Source organism: Phoca vitulina, unplaced genomic scaffold (assembly GCF_004348235.1).
Source record: "Phoca vitulina isolate PV1807 unplaced genomic scaffold, GSC_HSeal_1.0 scaffold38, whole genome shotgun sequence".
Lineage (NCBI taxonomy): Eukaryota > Metazoa > Chordata > Mammalia > Carnivora > Phocidae > Phoca > Phoca vitulina.
The window spans coordinates 14948986-14971059 of record NW_022589741.1 but is presented as its reverse complement, the minus strand read 5'-3'; the positions used below and the strand labels follow the sequence as shown (position 1 = coordinate 14971059).

The 22074-nt window shown below is 53.0% G+C and overlaps 3 protein-coding genes across 4 annotated transcripts; 2 read left to right on the top strand and 1 right to left on the bottom strand.

Moving 5' to 3' along the window:
• The first annotated feature begins 5468 nt into the window (after window positions 1–5468).
• Window positions 5469–10599, top strand: DPAGT1 (dolichyl-phosphate N-acetylglucosaminephosphotransferase 1). 2 transcript variants are annotated; one of them, XM_032428145.1, is made up of 9 exons: window positions 5469–6146; window positions 6476–6596; window positions 6763–6976; window positions 7227–7373; window positions 8410–8494; window positions 8854–9042; window positions 9356–9443; window positions 9603–9758; window positions 9841–10599. In XM_032428145.1, the coding sequence occupies exons 1-9, from the start codon at window positions 5986–5988 to the stop codon at window positions 9904–9906; spliced, it is 1227 nt and encodes a 408-aa protein (XP_032284036.1). In that variant the 5' UTR covers window positions 5469–5985; the 3' UTR covers window positions 9907–10599. The 2 variants fall into 2 exon arrangements, with proteins under 2 accessions (XP_032284036.1, XP_032284037.1); XM_032428146.1 differs by lacking the exon at window positions 9841–10599 and having other exon boundaries at window positions 9356–9462; window positions 9603–9678.
• Window positions 10600–11091: 492 nt separating this feature from the next.
• On the top strand, window positions 11092–11755 carry LOC116646932 (histone H2AX). Its single transcript, XM_032427993.1, has one exon. The coding sequence runs from the start codon at window positions 11180–11182 to the stop codon at window positions 11609–11611; it is 432 nt and encodes a 143-aa protein (XP_032283884.1). The 5' UTR covers window positions 11092–11179; the 3' UTR covers window positions 11612–11755.
• Window positions 11756–12616: 861 nt separating this feature from the next.
• Window positions 12617–20609, bottom strand: HMBS (hydroxymethylbilane synthase). The gene is made up of 14 exons (XM_032427930.1): window positions 20442–20609; window positions 18153–18206; window positions 17732–17804; window positions 17099–17148; window positions 16515–16570; window positions 16084–16161; window positions 15819–15896; window positions 15630–15705; window positions 14470–14583; window positions 14196–14234; window positions 13831–13950; window positions 13538–13591; window positions 13309–13395; window positions 12617–13211 (listed from the first exon to the last, which is right to left on the bottom strand). Exons 1-14 carry the CDS (start codon window positions 20472–20474, stop codon window positions 13038–13040), a joined length of 1086 nt encoding a protein of 361 aa, XP_032283821.1. The 5' UTR covers window positions 20475–20609; the 3' UTR covers window positions 12617–13037.
• Window positions 20610–22074: the final 1465 nt, after the last annotated feature.

The following is a 22074-nucleotide window of genomic DNA, read 5'->3' as shown; positions in this document are numbered from 1 at the left end:
TTCCCCTGCGCAGCTTAGATTTCTATAGTTTGGACGCATGTGGGGTTAAGAAGGACCCGAACCCCGTGGATAGCGTCGCCCCCTTCTCCCAACACCTCCAGGCTCAGCACCTTCTTTGGTTCCCATTTCTTGGCCTAAGCTAGGCCCTGGGTGAGTAGGTGCAGAGCATCCCTCCTAGACAGAAGTGCCTGACAGAGGTCCAGGAGACACCGACCAGAAAGAACCTGAACCTGGTATAGTCTGAGAATAGAACATGGAATATTAAGCCCCGTCCACCACCACCATCCCCCTTCCACTAGGAGCTAGGATTCAGGAACACCCTATTAACCTTCTTGCTCCTGTGGGTTTGTTCTGGAGATATTTCCCAAGCCTGGGGCTGCTTCTGTTTTTAAAAATAATGTATTTCCATAGTAACAGCTCCTGCCTATGGAGCACGTGTAGAAGAGGCGGTAATGAGAAGGGAGCTGGCAGTGTAGCAGTGGGCTATCAATAGATTCAGCCAAATTATGTGATGCCATCCAAATATGTGATATCCCAACAAGCACACACAAAATGATGCTATAGGTACACTCTGGCCTCAGGATCCATCCCTTTTCCTAGATTTGAGGGAGTAGATTCCATCTCTATAGGACAGGGGCTTGTCATTTTCTTCTGAACGGAGGCGGAGGGAACTCTTGCATCAGGATTCAAAGGAACCCCCATTCCCCAAGAGACCCTTCTTCTCCAGCTACATATGGAAAGTGTTCAGCACCCAGATAGGTAACAGGGAAGGTATTAATCTCTCTCCCAATCCAGTCAGTAGTCCAAGGAATGAGTACCTGGGAATAAACAATGTCTTCTAAAGTGTGGGGCTGCAGAGCTAGGCAGGATCTGGCAGGTCAGCAACAGAGTGCCTGAACCAGAGGAGGCGGTGGGGTAGCCTGGGATGCTAAGAATTCACTGTAAGGAATGATGAGGAGATGGTTGGTGATGGACTAGCCTTGCTATAGCCCTGCCCAAGCATCATCACTGGACGCCAAAAATCATGGAAGATTCCTAGCATTTTTTTTTAGTTAATTAATTTTTTTTTTTTTTAGTAATCTGTACGCTCAACGAGCATGAGCAGGGGGTGGAGAAGGGGGAGGGGGACAGGGAGGGAGCCCGCTGAGTAGGGAGCCCAACATGGGGCTTGATCCTAGGACCCCAAGATCATGACCTGAGCGGAAGTCAGACGTTTAACTGACCGAGCCACCCAGGCGCCCTGATAGGGTTCCCACTCTTAAGCAGCTTCCTGGTGAGTGGGAAAAGCAAACATAAACAACCAGCTAGACTGTAAGACAGAATGACATAAGTGCTAGAGATCTAAGGAACAAGTGGAAGGAAGAGTAGTAGGACTAACATGGGAGACTCGTGTGAGACTGAACTGTGAAGCAGTGTCTGGCTGCCCAGGACCGAGTGCTTAGTGGAGGAGTTGAGGAAATAAATCCGAGAACTCAGAGAGCTGAGATCCCTGGGAGGTTGGAGGGTTCCTGAAGAAGGGTTCCTGGGGAGGAGAGTCTGCATAGTGTAACTTTGCACCCAGGCAACTTCTTACATAATCTGCTTCTGTAGCTCCAGCCGCTTTGCCCAATGACAGTTTCCTCCTGGGGTCTGGCCCTGAGTTCTTTCATCCCTTCATTGCATGTCTTTTCCTCCCCTTATGATTAAAAACCCACATTCTAGGGCCGCCTGGCTGGCTCAGTCGGAAGAGCATACAACTCTTGATCTCAGGGTTATGAGTTTGAGCTTCACAGTTTAGTCTCACACGAGTCTCCCATGTTAGTCCTACTACTCTTCCTTCCACTTGTTCCTTAGATCTCTAGCACTTATGTCATTCTGTCTTACAGTCTAGCTGGTTGTTTATGTTTGCTTTTCCCACTCACCAGGAAGCTGCTTAAGAGTGGGAACCCTATCAGGGCGCCTGGGTGGCTCGGTCAGTTAAACGTCTGACTTCCGCTCAGGTCATGATCTTGGGGTCCTAGGATCAAGCCCCATGTTGGGCTCCCTACTCAGCGGGCGCCCTCCCTGCCCCTTCCCCCTTCTCCACACTCTGCGCGTGCTCTCTCTCTCTCTCTCTCTCTCTCTCTCTCTCGGGCACCTGGGTGGCTCAGTTCGTTGGGTGTCTGCCTTTGGCTCAGGTCATGGTCCCAAGACCCTGGGATCTAGCCCACATTGGGCTCCCTGCTCAGTGGGGAGCCTGCTTCTCCCTCTCCCTCTGCCTGCCGCTCCCCCTGCTTGTGCTCACGTGTGCTCTCTCTCTTAAATAAATAAATAAAATCTTTTAAAAAAATATATAAAATCTTTAAAAAAGAGTGGGGACCCTCTCGGGGGCGCCTGGGTGGCTCAGTCTAAGGCTTGGTTTTGGCTCACGTAATGATCTCAGGGTTGGGGGATTGAACCCCCTGTCAGGCTCTATGCTCAGCGTGGAGTCTGCTTGGGATTCTCTCTCTCTCCCTCTGCCCCTCCCCCCAGAATAAAATAAATAAATAAAATATTTTAATAAAAGAGTGGGGACCCTGTCACACTCATCTGTCTTTCCTCATATTCAACCAAGGTGCTTTAATATGCTAAAGCAGACTCTCTGAGGGGGAAAAGTGCATTTATATCACGTTGTCCCCACAGTACTTAAGAATTTCCCACACACATAGTAGGGATTAGTAAATTCTTGTAATTTCAAGAAGTCTAACAAGATATTCCATTATGCATGCCAACACCAAGAATTTCTATATTGTTTGCATCTTTTGAAAGCTCATGTTATCTCAATGGAATGGGAGATCTTGGGGCATGCTTTCAGCTAACAACTTTTTTTTTTTTTTAAGATTTTACTTATTTATTTGGGGCACCTGGGTGGCTCAGTCAGTGAAGCATCTGCCTTTGATTCAGATCATGATCCCAGGGTCCTGGAATGGAGCCTCGCGGCAGGCGGGCCTTGCTTCTCCCTCTCCCTCTGTCCCTTCCCCTGCTTGTGCTCTCTCTCCCTCTCTCTCAAATAAATAAATAGAATCTTTAAAAAAAAAAAAAGATTTTATTTATTTGACAGAGAGAGAGGGAACACAAGTGGGGGAGGGGGGAAGCAGGCCCCCCCGCTGAGCAGGGAGCTTGATGTGGGGCTTGATCCCAGGACCCCGGGACCATGACCCCAGCCAAAGGCAGACTCTTAACGACTGAGCCACCCATGTACCCCTCAGCTAACAACTTTTTTTTTTTTAAGATTTCATTTATTTATTTGACAGAGAGATAGAGAGCACAGATAGTCAGAGTGGCAGGCAGAGGGAGAGGGAGAAGCAGGCTCTCCGCTGAGCAGTAAGCCCGATGCGGGGCTCGATCCCAGGGCCCTGGGATCATGACCTGAGCTGAAGGCAGACGCTTAACCGACTGAGCCACTCAGGCACCCCATAACTTTTGATACACTGATAGGGGAGAGGCAGGAAGAAAAAGAAAAAGTAACTCAACTGCCTGGAAAGAGACACAGATAGGGTCCTGCAAGTGTCATTGCCCCAGACTATCCAAAGCTGTCTCATGGACTTCTTAGGCACTGTAAAACATTTTGAGGACAGGTTTTGACAGGCAATCCAACTTAACAATAGATCGGCTTTGCTCACTGGGAGGCACTCAGGGCCTCCTAGTAGGAGACACGCATCTCAGATGTTGTCTACTCAGCCCAAGAAACCACTGACAACTCGCCTGATCTGTGAGTTCTAGGACCAGCTTCAGCACTCAGGCAAATGCTTTGAATTTTTACCAGGAAAAGCACAAAATTTCAAGTGTGGCCAAGTCCTGTGTTTGTTTCTCCTAATTAGTCTGATCATCACCTGGGCATTTACCATCATGGGAACAAAAATATTGTAATGCCAGTACCCCAGTAATCATGTTCTGATGGTAACGTGTATATTGGATGAGGAATCCCTAGTGTCTTGTCTTTGAACAAGTCCCCTCCCAACCCTGTTCCAGTGGGGGTTGTATTGGGGGGTGGGGGGTGGCTAATGATCTCTGGAGAAGAGTCAGAGGTTCCCAATGACAGGTTGGGAAGGAAAATAAAGAAGGAAATAGATACACTGTCCCTCCAACCTCCAGGGAGTCTCAGCCTGCTCCTGATCAACAAGATAATTGAATGTTGCCTCCTCTGAGGCTCCCACAAGCTCCTCCTTTCCACCTGCTCCTGGAGTCTCACTTCCCCTACTTGGGAGGCCCTTCCACTCTTGCCACCTACTGAAATCTTTGGAGATGCTACTCACCTCCCCTGATCACAACTAATTGCTCTTTCCATGTGCTCCTATTGCCATTTGTCCCTCTTTAAGACCCAGACTTACTGTGTGGGATGATACCTTGTATACAGATATCTCTGTGGCAGCCCCGTGGGCATACCCTGTGGAGTAGAAAACACTTGCCTCTAGAGAGTTTCCAGTCTAAGAGGCACAAATGCATGTACGCATGCGTGCGCGCACCCCCCCCCCCCCGCCCGCCACAGAAAAACAATACCAGTGGGATAGTAAGTACTGAAAATCTGGTGGAATACTATCAAGTATGTTACTGGGATTACTTTATATATATTAAGTATATTTCATACATAGGCGGTTTTTGTTGCTAATTAGAGGTGCCTCCAAGTAGAAGGGACATTTCACACCTGGTTTTGAGAGACAGGAGAGACCATCTTTGGCCTAAAAAGAGTCAACCTGACCCTGACTCCTGGAGCACGCCATTTTCGAGAGTGGACAAAGTGAGGAGATACTTGAGCTGTCTCCGTAGTCCCTGGTGGTGGTTTCCTCTCTGTGGAACGTAAATCATTTTCCACGGAGAGCCGGCTGGTGAATGAAAGGGAATGAAGCTGGTGAACTGTTACTTGCAAGGACACAGGTGCCAAGCCAAAGGCACGATAACCTAGAGGAAGAAGGCTGACTGCGAGTTTCTCAGGCCCACAGGAAGCCACGTGTGGGGCTGAGTCTCCTGCTTCCTTAGCTCTTTCCAGCGGTTTGGGAGCTTGGCACAATGGAGGACCAAGGAAAGTCAAGTCCCGCGTTAAATCCAAGACCGGAGGGCACTCCCGGCCCCTTCAGTGGTGAAGTGCCCCGCTGGGTTGCCCGGCAACTACTGCTACTGCGGGGGCAGAAGGCGGTGGGATGATGAAGGCCAAGTACCTGAATCAAGGACAAGAAAAACATGGAGTGGGAGGAGTGGGAGGGACTTCTCAAGTGCCCAGGCTTTAGAATTTACGGCAGCTTCCGAACTGGAGCTGCGTTCCCGGGAACTAAGCTGCGTTTATCTTGACTTCCGACTACGTTGGCAACAGGTTTTCTTCCCGCCGCGGGAGCGGCTCCTCATCCTCGTCCCTCCTGCCCTCCCCGTTGCCTCCAGGAGCCATCTTCCCGGCTCCAGAGGCTCCCCCGAGGAAACGCGGGGTCCTGGCCCTTTAAACGTGACCTGCTGCGGCCCGCGGCCCTAACACTGACGTGGAACCCAGAGTAAGCGGCGTCAGACACGTGGGACAAGGAGGTGTTCATCTTGGAACCGGGCAAGGCGTTTTTCCGCTTTGGGCTTTGCATCTTTAATACGGCGTTAGGAAAGTATCCGCTTTTGTTTGTGTGTCTTTAATTGTTTTGCCACTACCGTCGTGGTGAAAACTCTCAAATAAAGGACGCAGTTTAAAGGAACATTTGTGTCCCCCGCGCTACGTGCCTGTATTAAAAATGGCCGCCGCCGCCTTCCACGACGCTGGTTGCTCTGCGAACAAGATCCGGGAGGAAACAGTGGGTATGCAAGTGCCGTGGGGGCACCGCCGAGGTTGCGCTATAGAGGCTCGCGGGAGTCCTGAGGGCGGCTCAAGTCGGAGTTGTTGGGCTTCGCTCGGGCTGTTGGGGGAAGACCCAGCCTGTGGGGAGCGGCCCCTCCTCCCTGCTGGGGGCTCAGGGCTTCTGCCCAGCTTGTCCATTAGCTGAGGAGGTGGCCGAGCGGGGCCCCCGGCTGGTCATCATGTGGGCCTTCCCGGCGTTGCCAATGCCGCTGCTGGTGAATTTGATCGGCTCGCTGCTGGGATTTGTGGCCACGGTCACCCTCATCCCCGCCTTCCGTGGCCACTTCATCGCCGCGCACCTCTGTGGCCAGGACCTCAACAAAACCGGCCGGCAGCAAATGTGAGCGGTGGCACCCGGGTCCCGGGCGGGAGGCAAGGGCAGAGGAAGGGGCCGGCAGGGCAAGGGCGGGAACTGGGGTGCCTGACCCCGCGGAGAAGGAGCCCTAACTCCGCAGACAGCTCCGGGCTCTGGGAGATGAAGGGCAGCACTGGCCAACATTGGGAAGGGATGTTGTGGTTGAGGGGACCCTCAGGTGCATCGGGGACTCCAGCACTGGTGCCCTTCCCCACCCCCCCTTTCCCCATTAGATGGCTGTAGTGCCTGCTCTAGTGAGTGACCACGCCCCCTTTCCTCTCCCTCCGCCCCCTCCCTTTGCTGCTGGGCCACAGCCCAGAGTCCCAGGGAGTGATCAGCGGTGCTGTTTTCCTTATCATCCTCTTCTGCTTCATCCCTTTCCCTTTCCTGAACTGCTTTATGGAGGAGCGGTGTAAAGCCTTCCCGCACCATGAAGTAAGTGGGTGAGTGGGGGAGGTTGCTTGTGGCCGGGGTCTGGGAGCTACCTGAGAAAGTTGGGGTTGTTTGGGTGGAGGGGCTGAGGATCCAGGGAAAAGACAGGTATTTTTGAAAGGTGAAGTGGGCGTAGGCTTGAGCTGTGACCTGCCCGAGCCTCCCCCAGTTTGTGGCCCTGATAGGTGCGCTCCTTGCCATCTGCTGCATGATTTTCCTGGGCTTTGCGGACGATGTACTGAATCTGCGCTGGCGCCATAAGCTGCTGCTGCCTACAGCTGCCTCATTACCTCTTCTCATGGTCTATTTCACCAACTTTGGCAACACGACCATTGTGGTGCCCAAGCCTTTCCGGCCGATTCTTGGCCTCCATCTGGACTTGGGTGAGTAGCCCTGCCACTGCTGCCCCTGTGGCCCCTACTTCAGGGCACCCTTACCCTGGGAGATATCTAGCAGAGCATCATTCCTGGTGCTCCAGATTCTCCTCCAAGTGTCCCTGACTTGTCCCTATGTCTTCTCAGATCCTTTCTGTTGGTCCTTCGTCTGATCCTCTGTCCCCACCACTTTTCTCAGCAGAATATCCTTAAGTCCTCATTTCAATGGTACACCCTTTTTACCGTCTTCTTCCCCCAGGGATCCTGTACTATGTCTACATGGGGCTGCTGGCAGTGTTCTGTACCAATGCTATCAATATCCTAGCAGGAATTAATGGCCTAGAGGCTGGCCAGTCACTAGTCATTGCTGCTTCCATCATCGTCTTCAATCTGGTGGAGCTGGAAGGTAGGTGGGATTAGGAGGAGGGAGAGAAGAGAAGTCTGAGTGTTAAGGAAGTTGCCTGATACCTGGCTTTGGGGAGTTTGGGGGGAAAAAAAGCGATATATTAAGATTTGTTAAATGTAAGAAAGAAAAATAGCAGCCCTGTCATTTTTACCTGGATTGGCACTAATAGGTAGGCCATGGTCTTCTATGGAACGTAAACAATTTCACAGAACTTCCAAGTCAGACAGGGTCACTCTATGACCACGATAGTAAAACCAACTCAGGTAGAACCGCATTTTGTGCATCCCTCAAAAATGACTAAGGTCTCCCTCTTCTGGCTAACGTGAGCAATTGCTGCTTCCTTCTGATAACTCAGTTCCTCCTACTTTTTAGACAAAACTAAGATGCTCAGTCATAGAATTACTTTGACTGACTGCACCCAGTCTAGGGCAAAACTCCACCTCCTTGCTTTCTCCCCAAAATTACTTAAAACGAATCCTATAACACATCCTCCTAATAGCCCCTTACTAAGGCATCCCATGGTTGCCTATAATGTGTGGTCTCTAGTGTCTCCCTTGTTACAAGTCAGTAAACCCAGCTTTGACTGCTTGTGTGTTTCTGGTGGTCTTTGGCTGATAAGCACTGATATCAGTGTTTATTAAAACTAACCACTTTAGTGAGCATTATCTCATTTGAACTTTGTAACATGTGGCAGGGGTTCTCGTGAACCGTATTTTGTAGTTGAGGAAACTGAGGGCTAGAGAATTTAAATGTGTCATGATTGAGGTCACACAGGACGTAAATCTGGTATTCAAACCTAGGTCTGACTGATCTAAACCAAATTGAAGACAGTAACTCATTTAGGAAGGCTTCGTGAATAAGGTGGAATATTAGGAATTGCCTGGGTGACACAAAAAGGGTGGTGAGTTCTTGAATGTGACTTGGAAGAGGTGGAGAGTACAGCTTGGGACAGAACTTAGAGACAAAAATAGGACCCAGGTATGCAGGGGAAGCACCTATCAACTTTTCCTTCTTTCTTTTTCCCTTGCTTCCAAAGGTGATTATCGGGATGATCATGTCTTTTCCCTCTACTTCATGATACCCTTTTTTTTCACCACCTTGGGATTGCTCTACCATAACTGGTAAGTGGGCCTGTGGCTAGGGGGATAACTATGTGATCATAGAATGAGTATGGTCCTGGTCATGACCCAACTCCTGGAGAGGCTAAACCTACGCACACCTATGTTGAGTATTTTCTGGGTCTCTAGTTGGTAATATTCTTCAATTGCTTTCAGCCCAGTCGCAGTTAGGGACAAGTGCTGTGGAGCCCCCAGGAAGAGATGAATGCAGGGCCTTGGGTCCTGGACAGTTGCTGGAAGAGCCAGAGTCTCCTCTGGGCCAGAACTAGAGTCAGGGCTAGCCCAGGGCCCAGGAAGTGTAACGTGAGAGAAAAGATGGATAGTGCCTCCTGCCACTGGCTCAGATCCTCTCCCCCACACAGGTACCCGTCACGGGTGTTTGTGGGAGATACCTTCTGTTACTTTGCTGGCATGACCTTTGCCGTGGTGGGCATCTTGGGACACTTCAGCAAGACCATGCTACTCTTCTTCATGCCCCAGGTGTTCAACTTCCTCTACTCACTGCCTCAGCTCCTGCATATCATACCCTGCCCTCGCCACCGTATTCCCAGGTAGCCACTTTTGGGGCTTGAAAGGGACATCGTAGCTTTTTCACTTGGGATCCGTAAAGCCAGCCTTACACATCTGCTGTGCAAAGGGAGTGGGCCCAAAGAAGGGCTCTTTCCACGTGGTTAGCCCTTAGAAATTACAGAGCACATTCACCTACATAATCTAATCAGCTCTGATCACACAGTAGTAAGCAGAGCCAGAAATAGATCTTAGGTTGTTTGATGCCATGTTCAGTGCTCTTTCTATTAATTGACCGCAGTGAGGAGAGTTCTTGGAATAGTGGCCCCGTCACATAAAGCTCTCTTCCCCCTGCAGACTCAATACCAAGACAGGCAAACTGGAGATGAGCTATTCCAAGTTCAAGACCAAGAACCTCTCTTTCTTGGGCACCTTTATTCTAAAGGTAACAGGGTAACAAGGAGGTAAGGCTCTAGGCCGTCATCGGGAATTCAGGGACCGGGGATCCTGGGCCTGTATCAGATCCAAGGGGAGTTTGGAAGCACGAAGCAGATCCCCATTGCTGAAGCAGAGTTGAAGTTCTCTCCACCTCTGGCCCCTCCAGGTAGCAGACAGTCTCCAGCTAGTGACGGTGCGCCAGAGCGAGCATGAGGATGGTGCCTTCACGGAGTGTAACAACATGACCCTCATCAACTTGCTCCTTAAGGTCGTCGGGCCCATGCATGAGAGAAACCTGACTCTGCTCCTGCTGCTGCTCCAGGTGTGGTCGGGGAAGGGCTCTACATACAGCTCCCTGTCTGCCTTTCTCCATGATTCTGACCCTAGTGTGTTTCTCCTCACAGATCCTTGGCAGTGCGGTCACCTTCTCCATTCGGTACCAGCTTGTCCGGCTCTTCTACGATGTCTGAGTCCCCCGGTCCTTGCCCTTTACCGCACAGTCTGCAGGGTTCCTGACTCAGGCCGACCTCTTTCCTGACCAGGAATGCCTCCTGGCCCAGGCCTCTCCCACCTCTTATTCTCCCCCAGATTTTGTACTTAGTGATTCCATTCCGCTGTGATTATCGACACCCTGGGCCTGTCTTGCCCTCTACTGACTGTTGATTGGACTTTGCCACTTCAACTTGCCACTCTCCCTCTCCGTCCCATCTCGTCTTTGCAGCCTCCTGAAGTGGGATACTGCCACTTTTATGCAGTTATCCACGACTCGGACTCTGGAGGAATGTGTTGGGCCTGGGGATAGAGCCCTTGCTGGGGATAGGGACACAGGCTCGAAAATCACTTGATATTTGACTATAAATTAAGTATTCTGATTAGTAAGAGCAGACTGGGGGGCCAGGTGCTCCCAGTGGTGACAATAAAGTGTTGTCTTTTTCTTATTGTTGTTCCTGTAGGTACATCTCCTATATGGGCATCTTAGGGTAGATTTGGGAGGGTTGGTGGAGGCACCTCCTCCAAGAGGTCCTTTTTCTTTTGGTACAGCAGGCTCCTTGTAGCAAGAAGGGAACAGAACTGCGACCAGACAGAACGTGTTGAATAAATACTGAAATCCTCATGCTTCGGTGGCAGGGAGGGCCATAAGATTGGAGTTACCTTTGGTGTGGGACAGAATTTGGGGGGGGGAACAGAGGGAGGGGATCCCATTTCTTCCCCTTTTCACTTTCCCTTTGCAGGATGGGAGGAGGGAGAAAGGCGAAGAGAGGGACCAGACCTGGAAGGGGAGGCAGTGGCGTTGACCCCTTTCCTTTAAAAATCCTAGGCCCTCACAGATTTCCCAGAGGCTCCAGAGGTGGCTCAGACTCCACCCTCTTTGTCTTCCGGTTCTGGTCTCCAGCTGTAGCATTTAAATCTGGCGCCCTTCACCTGGATTGGCTACCTCAGGGAGTGGTGGGCTGGCTGCGTGCTACCGCTCCTCCTCGCCTTTTTCCCCGGGCAAAAGGTTTTCAAATCGGACCAATCGGCGGGCGCGCTCCCTCAGCCGTGGCGCGTCACGGAAGGGTTAACTGCAACCAACCGGAGGCGGGTATTCGAGAAAAGAGCCAATCAGGAGGGCGCGGAGGTGTGCCCTGGGGGCTTATAAGGGCGGCCCCTGGGCGCGCGCGGCAGCAGTTGGACTGCGGCGGGCAGCTCTCCGTTGGCCCCCTTCGAGGCGTCCCTCTTCACCGCTCTGCTACCTCGCGCAGCATGTCGGGCCGCGGCAAGACCGGCGGCAAGGCCCGCGCCAAGGCCAAATCACGCTCGTCGCGCGCCGGCCTCCAGTTCCCAGTGGGCCGCGTGCACCGGCTGCTGCGGAAGGGCCACTACGCCGAGCGGGTCGGCGCCGGCGCGCCCGTGTACCTGGCGGCGGTGCTCGAGTACCTCACCGCGGAGATCCTGGAGCTGGCGGGCAACGCGGCCCGCGACAACAAGAAGACGCGGATCATCCCCCGCCACCTGCAGCTGGCCATCCGCAACGACGAGGAGCTCAACAAGCTGCTGGGCGGCGTGACGATCGCCCAGGGAGGCGTCCTGCCCAACATCCAGGCCGTGCTGCTGCCCAAGAAGACCAGCGCCACCGTGGGGCCGAAGGCGCCCGCGGGCGGCAAGAAGGCCACCCAGGCCTCTCAGGAGTACTGAGGGGCGCCCGCGCCGCAGCCGGCCCACCATGCCACCACAAAGGCCCTTTTAAGGGCCACCACCGCCCTCACGGAAAGAGCTGAGCCACGTCGGGCTCGGGGCGGGCGGCCGCGGCGCTCGGCTCCCCCCTCCCGCGTCGTCGCCGCCGCCGCCGCCGCCCCTCCCCCGCGCGGGCTCGCCGGCCCTCGCTCCCGCTGCCGCCCGGCCGGGGGGCGGCCCCGCTCGCCTGGCGCAGAGGCCCGGGCGCCAGGGCGCCCGTGACTCAGCCGCCCGGGCCCCGGAGCCGCCGATGGGCGGCGGGAAGGCCGCGGCGCATCCTGGAAGACCCGCTCGCCGCTCTGACGCAGGGCTGAGGTGCGCGCCGGGGCCGGGGAGCTCCGGCTTGGTGCTCGGGCCGAGACTCTCCAGACGCGGTGCGGGAAGAACCGATCACTGTTCGCCCTGGCGCCGCCGCCCCCCCTTCCCCCCGGGTCCCGCCGTCTGCACCCGCGGGCCGGACGCTTCTGCGGGGACCGCCGCCCCGGCCGCGGCGGGGGAGGGGCGGGGACCCGGGCTTGCGGGCCGTGGGGACCGCAGGAGGTGTGCGCGCGCGCCCGCGGTGACCGCAGCCGGGCCCTCGGGCCCCGCCGCTCGCCCCACTTCCCTTCGGGCGACTCCTCCGCGGGCCACGCACCTCCCTCCGTACCAGCACCGGCCCGTTCGTCCCTGTCTGCACTGAGCCTCCGATTGCTTCGGAACTGGAATTTTGCAGCTACAACCCATCCAAGACTAGTACCTTACGTATTGGGGAGTTTCAGATGGACTAATTTTGTTTATTAAAGGATTGTTTTTTTAAAAAAACGCAGTGTCTGTGGTCATTCTGTAACAGTTGTAGCACTGACTTTGTAGACTCCTATCCTGAGGGGGTGGGGGTCGGGGGTGGGGGGGGGGGACTCTGATACATGGCCCACCTATCTAATATCCATACGGGTTAGCTGGAGAGGGGCAAGTCCTAGGTTTCTCCGATCACCGCTCTTTCCTGGGAGACCGTTTGTTGTTTGAAATGAGAACTGCTGTGGCAGGAACAAAGAACATTCCAGGAGAACTTTGCACAGAGGTCCCAGCCTCTGAAGTAGAGTACAGGCTTTATGTCTGTCCTTATCTTTCCTGCAACCTCACCAAAAACAAAGTCACCTTCAGAGCTGGTTTATTAGTTGAGGTGGTTACATTCAAAGGCCGTGGTTTGAACTTTTTCTCTAAAGAGATGAAACCCCCACCTACCGCAGAGGCAAGGCACTCCCCACAGCCCCAAAGTGAGGTAAGTCTCTGCCCTTGCAGTTCAATCCCTGGGGGAATCACTCACCAGGTAGCAGTGAGGATGGGGCACTGAGGGCTGGGAGGTAGGCACTGGACAATAGGACCCAGGCACCTGCGCCCCACAGACCAGTTAGTGGGCATCGTTAAGCTGCCGGGCAACATCCAGTATGTTCTTGGCTCCTTTGTTCAGCAACAAACTGGCCAAGCTGATGCCCAGGTTCTCAGCAGCCAGCTGGGCTTCTCGTGGAATATTCCGCGCAGTGATCCCCACCAGCTGTGGATCATCCTCGGGACCATCTTCATGCTAGGTGAGGGAGGGAGGTGGGATCTGGTGAGCACGAAAAAGGAGGTAAAAGGCAGGTTTGTTTCTCACCCTCTCCCTCACTCTCCAGCTTTGGCACCTGGGCAGTGACACGGATGGTGGCCTGCATGGTCTCTTGCATGCTATCTGAGCCGTCTAGACTCCAGACTCCTCCAGTCAGGTACAGCTGGCAAAGGAAACGGGTCACCTCAGCATATTCGGAGAGAACTGCTTAGTAACCCGGGCTCTTTTTGCGGGCAACTCGAGAGGCACAGGAACACGTCACGGTGCTCCCTTACGTGCCTTCCCACCCAGCCTCCCCTGCTTACTTGCCCATCCTTCATAGCTGTATGGACTGCCACGGGCACACTGCAGCCTCCTTCCTGCAATGAGAAGTTCTCCCTGTGAACCAGGGACTCCCCACCACCGTGTGGCCAGAGCCCGCAGAGATAGAGACACCCCTGAAGACATAACGGAAACAGAGGCAGGGGCCCAGACCTGGGGCCTGTCCATACATTCAAGAATGAGTTACCTCTAAATGAGAGCATTAATATGAGAAATCTCCCGTCGACTATTCCCAACTCAAGTCCCCACCCCTCCACAGGTGGAACATGGACCCTACCAGGTGCCTCAGGAAGGCTCGCTCAGCAATGCAGCGAAGCAGAGTCTCCGGATCATGCAACACACCCACCAGATCCAGCATGTCCTGGTCACTGGCTCGGACTTCCACGCCCAGGGCCCCCTGATGGAAAAACAGCCTAAGACATCAGGCCTAATCTTTCCCCAACCAATGGAGGTAAGGACGGGAACCAGCCCACCTCCACCTGCTCCCCAGGATCCCTTTTAGCCCAGAAGCCTCCCAAGGCCTGCCCCTCCTTAGAAATGTTTATGCCGGGAGAAGGAGATGCAGAAGGTTATGAGACCGGCTTTTTGGTTGAGAACAAAAGAAAGGGCACATCAACACATGGCTTCCCTAGTCAAACATACCTGACCCACAGCATACATGCATTCCTCTGGGTGTAGGATCTGCAGGGGCAGACAGACAGAAGGGTAAAGATGGGGGTGCCTGAAAGCAGACAGTAGTGAGAGGGGGCTTCCCTATCACACAGAAAGCCTAGTGGGAGTCTGGCCTTTGACCCCCCATCTTCCCAGCCTGGGGCCCATGTCCAGCCTATACCTTTAGAAGCAGGATGTTCGGAAAGAGAATACAGGCAGGAAAAGGAGGAAGGTTAACTGGGGACGGAACAGGGACAGCCCCTACCTGCCCCACCCGGTGCTGCCAACCCATGCGCTGCAGGCCAGCGGTGGCCAGGATGATGGCACTGAACTCCTGCAGTTCATCCAGCTTCCGCAGCCGCGTGTTGAGGTTTCCCCGCTGTGCAGGGATGCTAAGGACCACAAGCACTGGGCAGTCTGGAACCTCACACTGCTCCCCCTGCCTGAGTCTTTCTGTATCTAACAGCTCCCCTCTGGTCTTCTGCTTACCGATTACAGCTAACATTAACTTAATTACTCACACTTGATGGCTACACACCAGACACTAATTGAAAGTGCTTTACAGGGACGCCCAGGTGGCTCAGTCGGCTAAGCGTCTGCCTTCGGCTCAGGTCATGATCCCAGGGCCCTGGGATGGAGCCCCGTGACGGGATCCCTGCTCGGTGGGAAGCCTGCTTCTCTCTCTGCCTGCTGCTCCCCCTGCTGTGCTTTTTGTTTCTTTCTCTCTCTCTGGCAAATAAATAAAATCCTTAAAAATATAAAATAAAAGAAAGCGCTTTACATACTATTTAATTTTCACAACCCAGTGAGGTAGGTCTAATTATTTCCATTTTACAGATGAGGAAAATGATACAGAGAAGTTAACTAACTCGCCCAAGGTTACAAGACCTCTGAGAAGCATTCCCTGACCCCCAAGTCTGTGCTTATAGATGTTCCAGCTAGAAGCTTCCAGAGAATTCCCTACTTTGTGCACGGGAGTGCTTAACACATACTATTTTGAAAATTAGCTTTATAAAACATTCGATATGTTTAGAATATCAAAATATAATAGAATATGAAATAAAAATGGAAGCACCCTCCACCACCCCCCTTCCCAAGTAATCACTGTTTACTATCACTCTGTATTATCAATGCTCATTTGTCTCCAGAACAAAAATGTAAAACTCTATAAGCAAGGACAACGTTGGTCTTGCTCACCATTATCCCTAGTGCCAGGCACTGGCCTGGGGCTAAGAAAATATGAAAGGATTATGAATGGATGGATGGATGGGTGGATGGATGAATAGGGCAGACACTGGAGGACAGACATTCCGTTGGCCCGTGTCCACTTCCTCTGGAAGCTCCTTTCGCTCTCATGACTCCCTGAACCCTCTGGACCCCGCCTTCCTCCTTGGCTACTGCCCCCTCCCTCCTCGGAAAGGATACAATGCTCTTGAACTCCAGGTGTGGGAACTTTCTCTGCAGCTGGGCCGCTCTCCGCAGGGAGCTGGTTCCCACCACACTGCTCAGAGAGAGGGTTTAAAGTGAGATTTAACCTGAGATTTCCTCCTCTTCCTCCCAGCCCTCCACCTTCTGTGCATGTCCCACCAGGATGCCTATCCAGGCCCCACTCACCTCTTCTCTGGCAAGGTTTCTAAGGTTTTCCCAACAAATTTTGGGTGAAAGACAACAGCATCATAGGGGTTCTCCCGCCTGGAGACAGAGGGAAAGTCAAAGAATGAGGAAGAGATCTCAGTGCAGGTCACGTCCAGGCTCTCTCCATAACCAACTAACTGGCATGTTCTCGGTTCCCTAGAGGCAGAGGGCAGAGTCCCAGAGGGAAAAGTAGAGGTTAACAGGATGCCTCCCCCTGCCCATGCCCGACTTGCATGGTTCTTACTTGCAGACAGCTCCAATGGTGAAGCCAGGGGGAAGCACGGTGGGCAGGTCCTTCAGGGAGTGAACAACCAGGTCCACTCTAGAGAGATGGAAGAGGGAGGCAAGGAGAGGAATCCCAGCAGCAGGCCCCCACCCCTCCTCCACCTATGCCCATCTGTACGTCAGTGGTCTGCTAGGAAGCGGGCCTGCCAGGACCTCAGGACCCTGAGCCCTGCACCCTCCCTTCTGTCCCCCTCCCCCAGTCAATCCTGCCTTCCAGGCAGCCAGATGGCTCAATACCAGGACACTCTCCTTTTCTGAGGCCTGAGAAACCCACATATGAGCCTCCCTCTAGCCTACCCAAAGGTTGAAGCCCCATGGTCTAGCTGATAACCAGGTCTGATGTGCACAGGGGTCCTAGCAAGAGATGAGTAAGAACTGTGTTTCACTTACTCATTCTTCTCCAGTGCATGTTCCAGCTCCTTGGTAAACAGGCTCTTCTCTCCAATCTGCCAGTCAAGAAAGAGCCTCAGAGGGGCGCCTGGGTGGCTCAGTCGGTTAAGCGGCTGCCTGCAGCTTGGGTAATGATCCCAGGGTCCTGGGATCGAGGCCCATGTTGGGCTCTCTGCTCAGGGAGGAAGTCTGCTTCTCCCTCTCCCTCTGCCATTCCCACCCACTGTGCTCCCTCCCTCCCCCCACTTCAAATAAATAAATAAAATCTTTAAAAATAAAAAATAAGGGGCGCTTGGGTGGCTCACTTCGTTAAGTGTCTGCCTTCCACTCAGGTCATGATCCCCGGGTCCTGGGATCAAGCCCTGCATCGGGCTCCGTGCTGAGCGGGGAACCTGCTTCTCCCTCTGCCTCTGCCTTTCCCTTGTGTGCTCTCTCGCACTCTCTGTCTCTCTCTCTCAAATAAATAAAATCTTTAAAAATAATAACAATAGAAAAATAAAAATAAAAAAGAAAGAGCCCCACAGTGAATCTCTTGGGGGGAGGAAAGAGGAGGGAGGGAAAAGGATTGGGGGGGAATATGTTACCTTAGAAAGCGCAGTATCAAGAATCTTGTCCCCTGTGGTGGACATAGCGACTGAGGAGAGAACCAATCAGGTGCTCACTGATCAGCATTTCCTGAGTCCCTCCTGAGCCCAGCACTGTGCTAAGACTTCTAGTGGATACAGAGGCACATACACCCCAATCCCTGCTCTCTGGGAATGTAATGAGCTAGCAGGAAGACTAGACACACCGATAAAAAGACCCAAAGCAGAAGATGTTAAATGCCAGGCTGGCCCAGCGAGTCAAGAGCTGGAAGTATTCAGAGGAGGAAATGGCCCTCCAAACTGGGGACAGCCAAGAATTCTCAGAGGAGGGGCGCCTGCATGGCTCAGTTGGTTAAGCGTCTGCCTTCAGCTCAGGTCATGATCCTGGGGTCATGATCCCCTGCTCTGCAGGTGGGCCTGCTTCTCCCTCTCCCTCTGCCTGCCACTTCCCCTGCTTGTGCTCTCTCTCTCACGTCAAATAAATAAATAAAATCTTAAAAAAAAAAAAAATCGGAGGCAATGGGATGAAGCTTTGAGCCTAGGGAAAGCCAGAAATGCTGTGTTTGCGCCCCCCCACCCCGGGTGGGGAAGAGCTTCTTCCCATTAGCTTTCCGTCCTGTCCAGAAAACTCACCAATTTCGAACTGCAGACCTGGGTAGAAGGCTTTCAGCATTGCCACCACACTGTCTGTCTGTATGCGAGCCAGCTGGGGACAAACATTCCGATTAGTCCTATCCTCCCCTGGCACTGCCCTGAGCTCACACCCTCACAGGGTTAGGGACATACTGAAGAAACTGGAATTCAGAGAGGGTTTGAATGTCCACCTAGGAAGGAGAGGGGTCTGGTCTGGGAGCCCTCTGCACCCCAACAGCTTGCCCAGACTCTCTCTCCACAGAATGCAACATGCCATTCTTCATGGGATTTAACACCCAGCCACCCCATTTATCTTCCATTTCCGAGGTCCTGGGAACTAACCCTCTGGGCCCCCCAACTTGTGATACCGTGAGCACAGAACTCTTCCCACAAACTTCCTCTGCCCGGTAACTGTACTCACCTGGCTCTTTCGGGTACCCACACGAATCACTCTCATCTTTGGGCCGTTTTCTTCCTGCAGAAAAAAATCCCCAAGTCACAGTCCCCTCTGTTCCTCGTGTTCCTCAACACCTAGTCCAAGAACCAGAATCAGTGGCTTGGAAGAAAAGAACCTCAGCCCCTGGCCTGCGGCCTGCTGAGCCTTGATGTGGGGAAATCCTCCAGGACTGGTCCCTTTACCTTCCTCAGTACCTTCTGCCCTCCTCGCAGATCCAGAGAAACAGAGACCTGAGGGAAGCGCTAGCAGGACCCGCCGTTGCTCTTGCTTTAATAACTGGACACTGCGCCCGGAGGCCCATCCTGGCTAAGGCTGGGGGAGTGCTGCACAGAGCCGGGTGTGTAAAGAGATAAGGCCCATCAGCCTGGCTACAGGGAGGGTGGGTCCCGCAGCAGACAGGGGCAGGGCAGCTGGGGCCACAAGAGAACGTGCGCTGAGTCACCGAGGACAAGTTCAGTATCCACAATACGGCAGGCACTGCTGTGCTGTCACCTGGATGCCAATGCAACCCCACAGCTGCCACAGCAGGGACCCCCTAACCCGGCGGGACTGCACATATAAAGGACTGCGGTCAACAGATCCTACGGAGAGTCCTGCTCAGCCTCTTGGCAGGCTGACCTTTAGCACAGCCTCTCATCACGATCTGTTCATCTATAAAATGAAGAGGTTGCGACTCCAGTATTTTCTGCCTCAGATGTTCTACGAGACTTAAAAGGCTAAGCTGCCTAACGCCCATTCCCCTAGAGTGCCGCCTCTGGCCTCACCAACCAGAAATAGCGGAACGTCGTTGACCAAGCTAGGAACTCAAAGGGACAAACCTCTTCCTCCTGCCAGGGCACGCTGGACAAAAGTGTTCAGTGCCACGCAGGGAGAACTGCGTTCCTCAGTCTGAGGTCCTATCTCTTTCTAGATCAGTAGCCACTGTACATAATGTCACCTTTCCCTATTCTGAGATCTTCATCCCATGGAGTTGTTTTGCAGGCAAGTCTCTGGGTCCTCTGTTGTTGGGAGGATATGACAGCTGGCTGCTCCTGGACCCTAGTCTACTGCACTGCTATCAGTTCTCCCATAAATAAACCCTAGGGACCCTGAGCAAATTAGGCCAGGCCTAAAATGCTAAACATGGCCACTAAAATTCTGAGCCACTGGGAGCCCACAGAAAGGAATCTAAGGTCCCAGAAACTGCTAGGTTCACACAATCCCTTAATTGCATCGATTCTGCACAGCATATTTTATTCCATTAAAAAAATATTTATTGAACATGTACATGCTGGAACTATTGCTTTTAATCTTCATGAAAACCCTATCAGGTAGACAGGGCAGGTATCTCTGGAACCATGTTACAGAAGCAACTGAGAAGTGAAATGACTTGCCCAGAGTCACACAGCTAATAATGGGAAAAGAGCTGGAGCCAGAATCCAGATTTTCCTACTCCTAGTCCAGTGCTCAAGAGTGTCTGTAATGGCAAAAAATCCCTCTCCTCGCCAGCAGGCTGGACGTCGGGAAATAAGCAGCTGCCCCATCTCTTTCTTATCTCGCGCTGGCAGAGGCCCCCACTGGCTGTAGTTTGCATCTACACAAGCCCAGAGCTCGGGCGGCGAGCTAGGGACAAGACTCAAGGGTGGCGCCCCACCCACCATAGTAATCCAAAGGCGTGTGTCTCAGTTGGGGACCTTGACAGTAGACTGGGGCTGGGTGACGGCTAAAAGGGAAAAAGCAAAGGTGTGTCTCAGTTGGGGACCTTGAGAGTAGGCTGGGGCTGGGTGACCGCTAAAAGGAAAAAAAGGGAGAAGGCGCACTTTCAAGATGTTTGTGTGCAGTTGGAGGATTTGGGATCCAAAGTGGGACATATTCCCAAGGTGGCCGAATCCCGCCTCGGCCCTGTCTCGTGTGAAAGGATCCCGGGAATAGCACCTTGTCTGGTGGAGACGAACTTTCCTGGGCTGGGTCATTAAATCTAGGGCCGTGGATGCCAGGCACGTTGGAACCCCACCCAGATCCCCGCAGGGATGGGGGTTTCGTTCCAGACAATCCCTCCACTCTTAACCCCGCCCCCACCGCTCACTCAGTTCCCCTGTCCTTCCTAAGGGCAACCAGCTACTGGCCCTTTAAAAACTGTTTTGACCAAAAAAAAAAAAGAAAGACGGATAGTCGCTCCGACCAATAGACGACGGAGGGTGGCAACCTGGAGCCAATCGTTGCACCGCCAGTCCAGAACGCCGAAGTTGCGAGAGTCCCCGGCTCAGTACTCACCGCCGTTGCGGCCCCGTTGCCGTTGCCAGACATGGCTGTGCTCGGGAGGTAGGTCAGGGGGCTGCCGCCGAAGTCCCCCCGGGAGCCGGGGGAGCCGGAGGGCCCGGCCAGCGGGTGCACGCGGGTCCGAGCTCCTCCTGCTGCCGCAGACTCAGCGCTCTGCGTCACTTCCGGCACCCGCCCTCGGGGAGGACCACCCTCGGGGCGGGAATTGGAACGTTGCGACAGAGACGACCTTACCCTTCTGTTACCGCCCCTACTCCCCCGGGCTGGTGGGGACGATGGGCTCCCGTCCGCCCCAGTCTTCCTGGCTTGAGACCCGGGCCTTACTGTTTTTTTTTTTTTACATACACCTCGTTTTGAATCAAGAATAACGATGGTCAGTGACTAAGATTTGCTCCCCAGATTCACCCACAGAGCGAATTCTGCAGTCCCCCGACCACCACCCAAAGGGATAGTCAAGCCAAAGTTAGCCCTGCCCAAGAGGAAGAGTATTAACCCTAAAATGCTGCGTTGGAAGTAAAGCGTCCTTGAGCCACGTCCACGCTCCTTCGGCTGGATTTGACACCTCCACATAGGATGCTCCAGAAAGTTGGCAACCCGGAATTCTACAGCTTTATCCCCTTAGCTGTGGCACAAGCAATTACTGCAACTTATGTGGAGCTTCCCTGGCTCCGTTAAAACTTAGCTCTGCTACAACCCTGAAGTAGGCAACATTCCTACTTTTTAATTGAGGAAACTGGTTCAGAGATCAAAGGTCATGCCTAAAGACAAATAACTGAAGTGCGAATGCCAACACATTATTATGTTAGTGGGAACAAGTGTGTTAGGAAAAGTGCTTTATCCACTAACAGTATTAATAACCATGTACTGAGCACCCACGTGCTAACCACTATCAAAAGAACTAGACACCCGGGGCGCCTGGGTGGCTCAGTCGTTAAGCATCTGCCTTCGGCTCAGGTCATGATCCCAGGGTCCTGGGATCGAGCCCCGCATCGGGCTCCCTGCTCGGCGGAAAGCCTGCTTCTCCCTCTCCCACTCCCCCTGCTTGTGTTCCCTCTCTCGCTGTGTCTGTCAAATAAATAAAATCTTAAAAAAAAACAAACAAACTAGACACCCGTTTGCTCCTTCAGCCTTTGTAACTGCTGTACAAGGAAGGTGTTCTCATTCCTGACGTACAGATGAAGAAACAGGCTCAGAGGAGGTAAGAGATGCCCCAAACTAGGATTCAAACTTGGGTCAGCTGACCCAAAGTCTGTATTTTTAGCCACGATAAATATAGTCTACTCTCTCTCTCCTAAATACTACCTAAAGCACAATGTCCAAGTTACTTTCTTGGGCTAAGCAACCCCACAGGAGCAATTTTCCTTTTTAAAATTTTTTTAGGTAGGCTCCATGCTGGGCTTGGAGCACAATGCAGGGTTTGAACTCATAACCCTGAGATCAAGATCTGAGCTGAAACCAAGAGTCGGATGCTTAACCAACTGAGCCACTCAGGTGCCCCAGAGCAATTTTCTGACAGGCAGTGTAACCCAAATAATAGGCAGACACCTAGCAACACAAACTTCAGCTTGCAACTTTGAAGAAGAGGTAAAAAAAATGTTTTAGTAAAGGCCCCTTTATCCTGTTTATC

What these genes read in the sequence shown, in the direction of transcription:
- LOC116646932 (XM_032427993.1), top strand. Translation starts at nt 11,180, where the DNA reads ATGTCGGGCCGCGGCAAGACCGGCGGCAAGGCCCGCGCCAAGGCCAAA.
- DPAGT1 (XM_032428145.1), top strand. Translation starts at nt 5,986, where the DNA reads ATGTGGGCCTTCCCGGCGTTGCCAATGCCGCTGCTGGTGAATTTGATC. An exon ending in TGGGCACCTTTATTCTAAAG is followed by an intron (nt 9,444 to 9,602) that starts GTAACAGGGTAA and finishes TGGCCCCTCCAG; the next exon opens with GTAGCAGACAGTCTCCAGCT. An exon ending in TGCTCCTGCTGCTGCTCCAG is followed by an intron (nt 9,759 to 9,840) that starts GTGTGGTCGGGG and finishes TTCTCCTCACAG; the next exon opens with ATCCTTGGCAGTGCGGTCAC.
- HMBS (XM_032427930.1), bottom strand. Translation starts at nt 20,474, where the DNA reads ATGTCTGGCAACGGCAACGGGGCCGCAACGGCG. An exon ending in GCAACGGGGCCGCAACGGCG is followed by an intron (nt 18,207 to 20,441) that starts GTGAGTACTGAG and finishes TTTTTTCTGCAG; the next exon opens with GAAGAAAACGGCCCAAAGAT. An exon ending in CCATCCGTGTCACTGCCCAG is followed by an intron (nt 13,212 to 13,308) that starts GTGCCAAAGCTG and finishes TCCCTCACCTAG; the next exon opens with CATGAAGATGGTCCCGAGGA.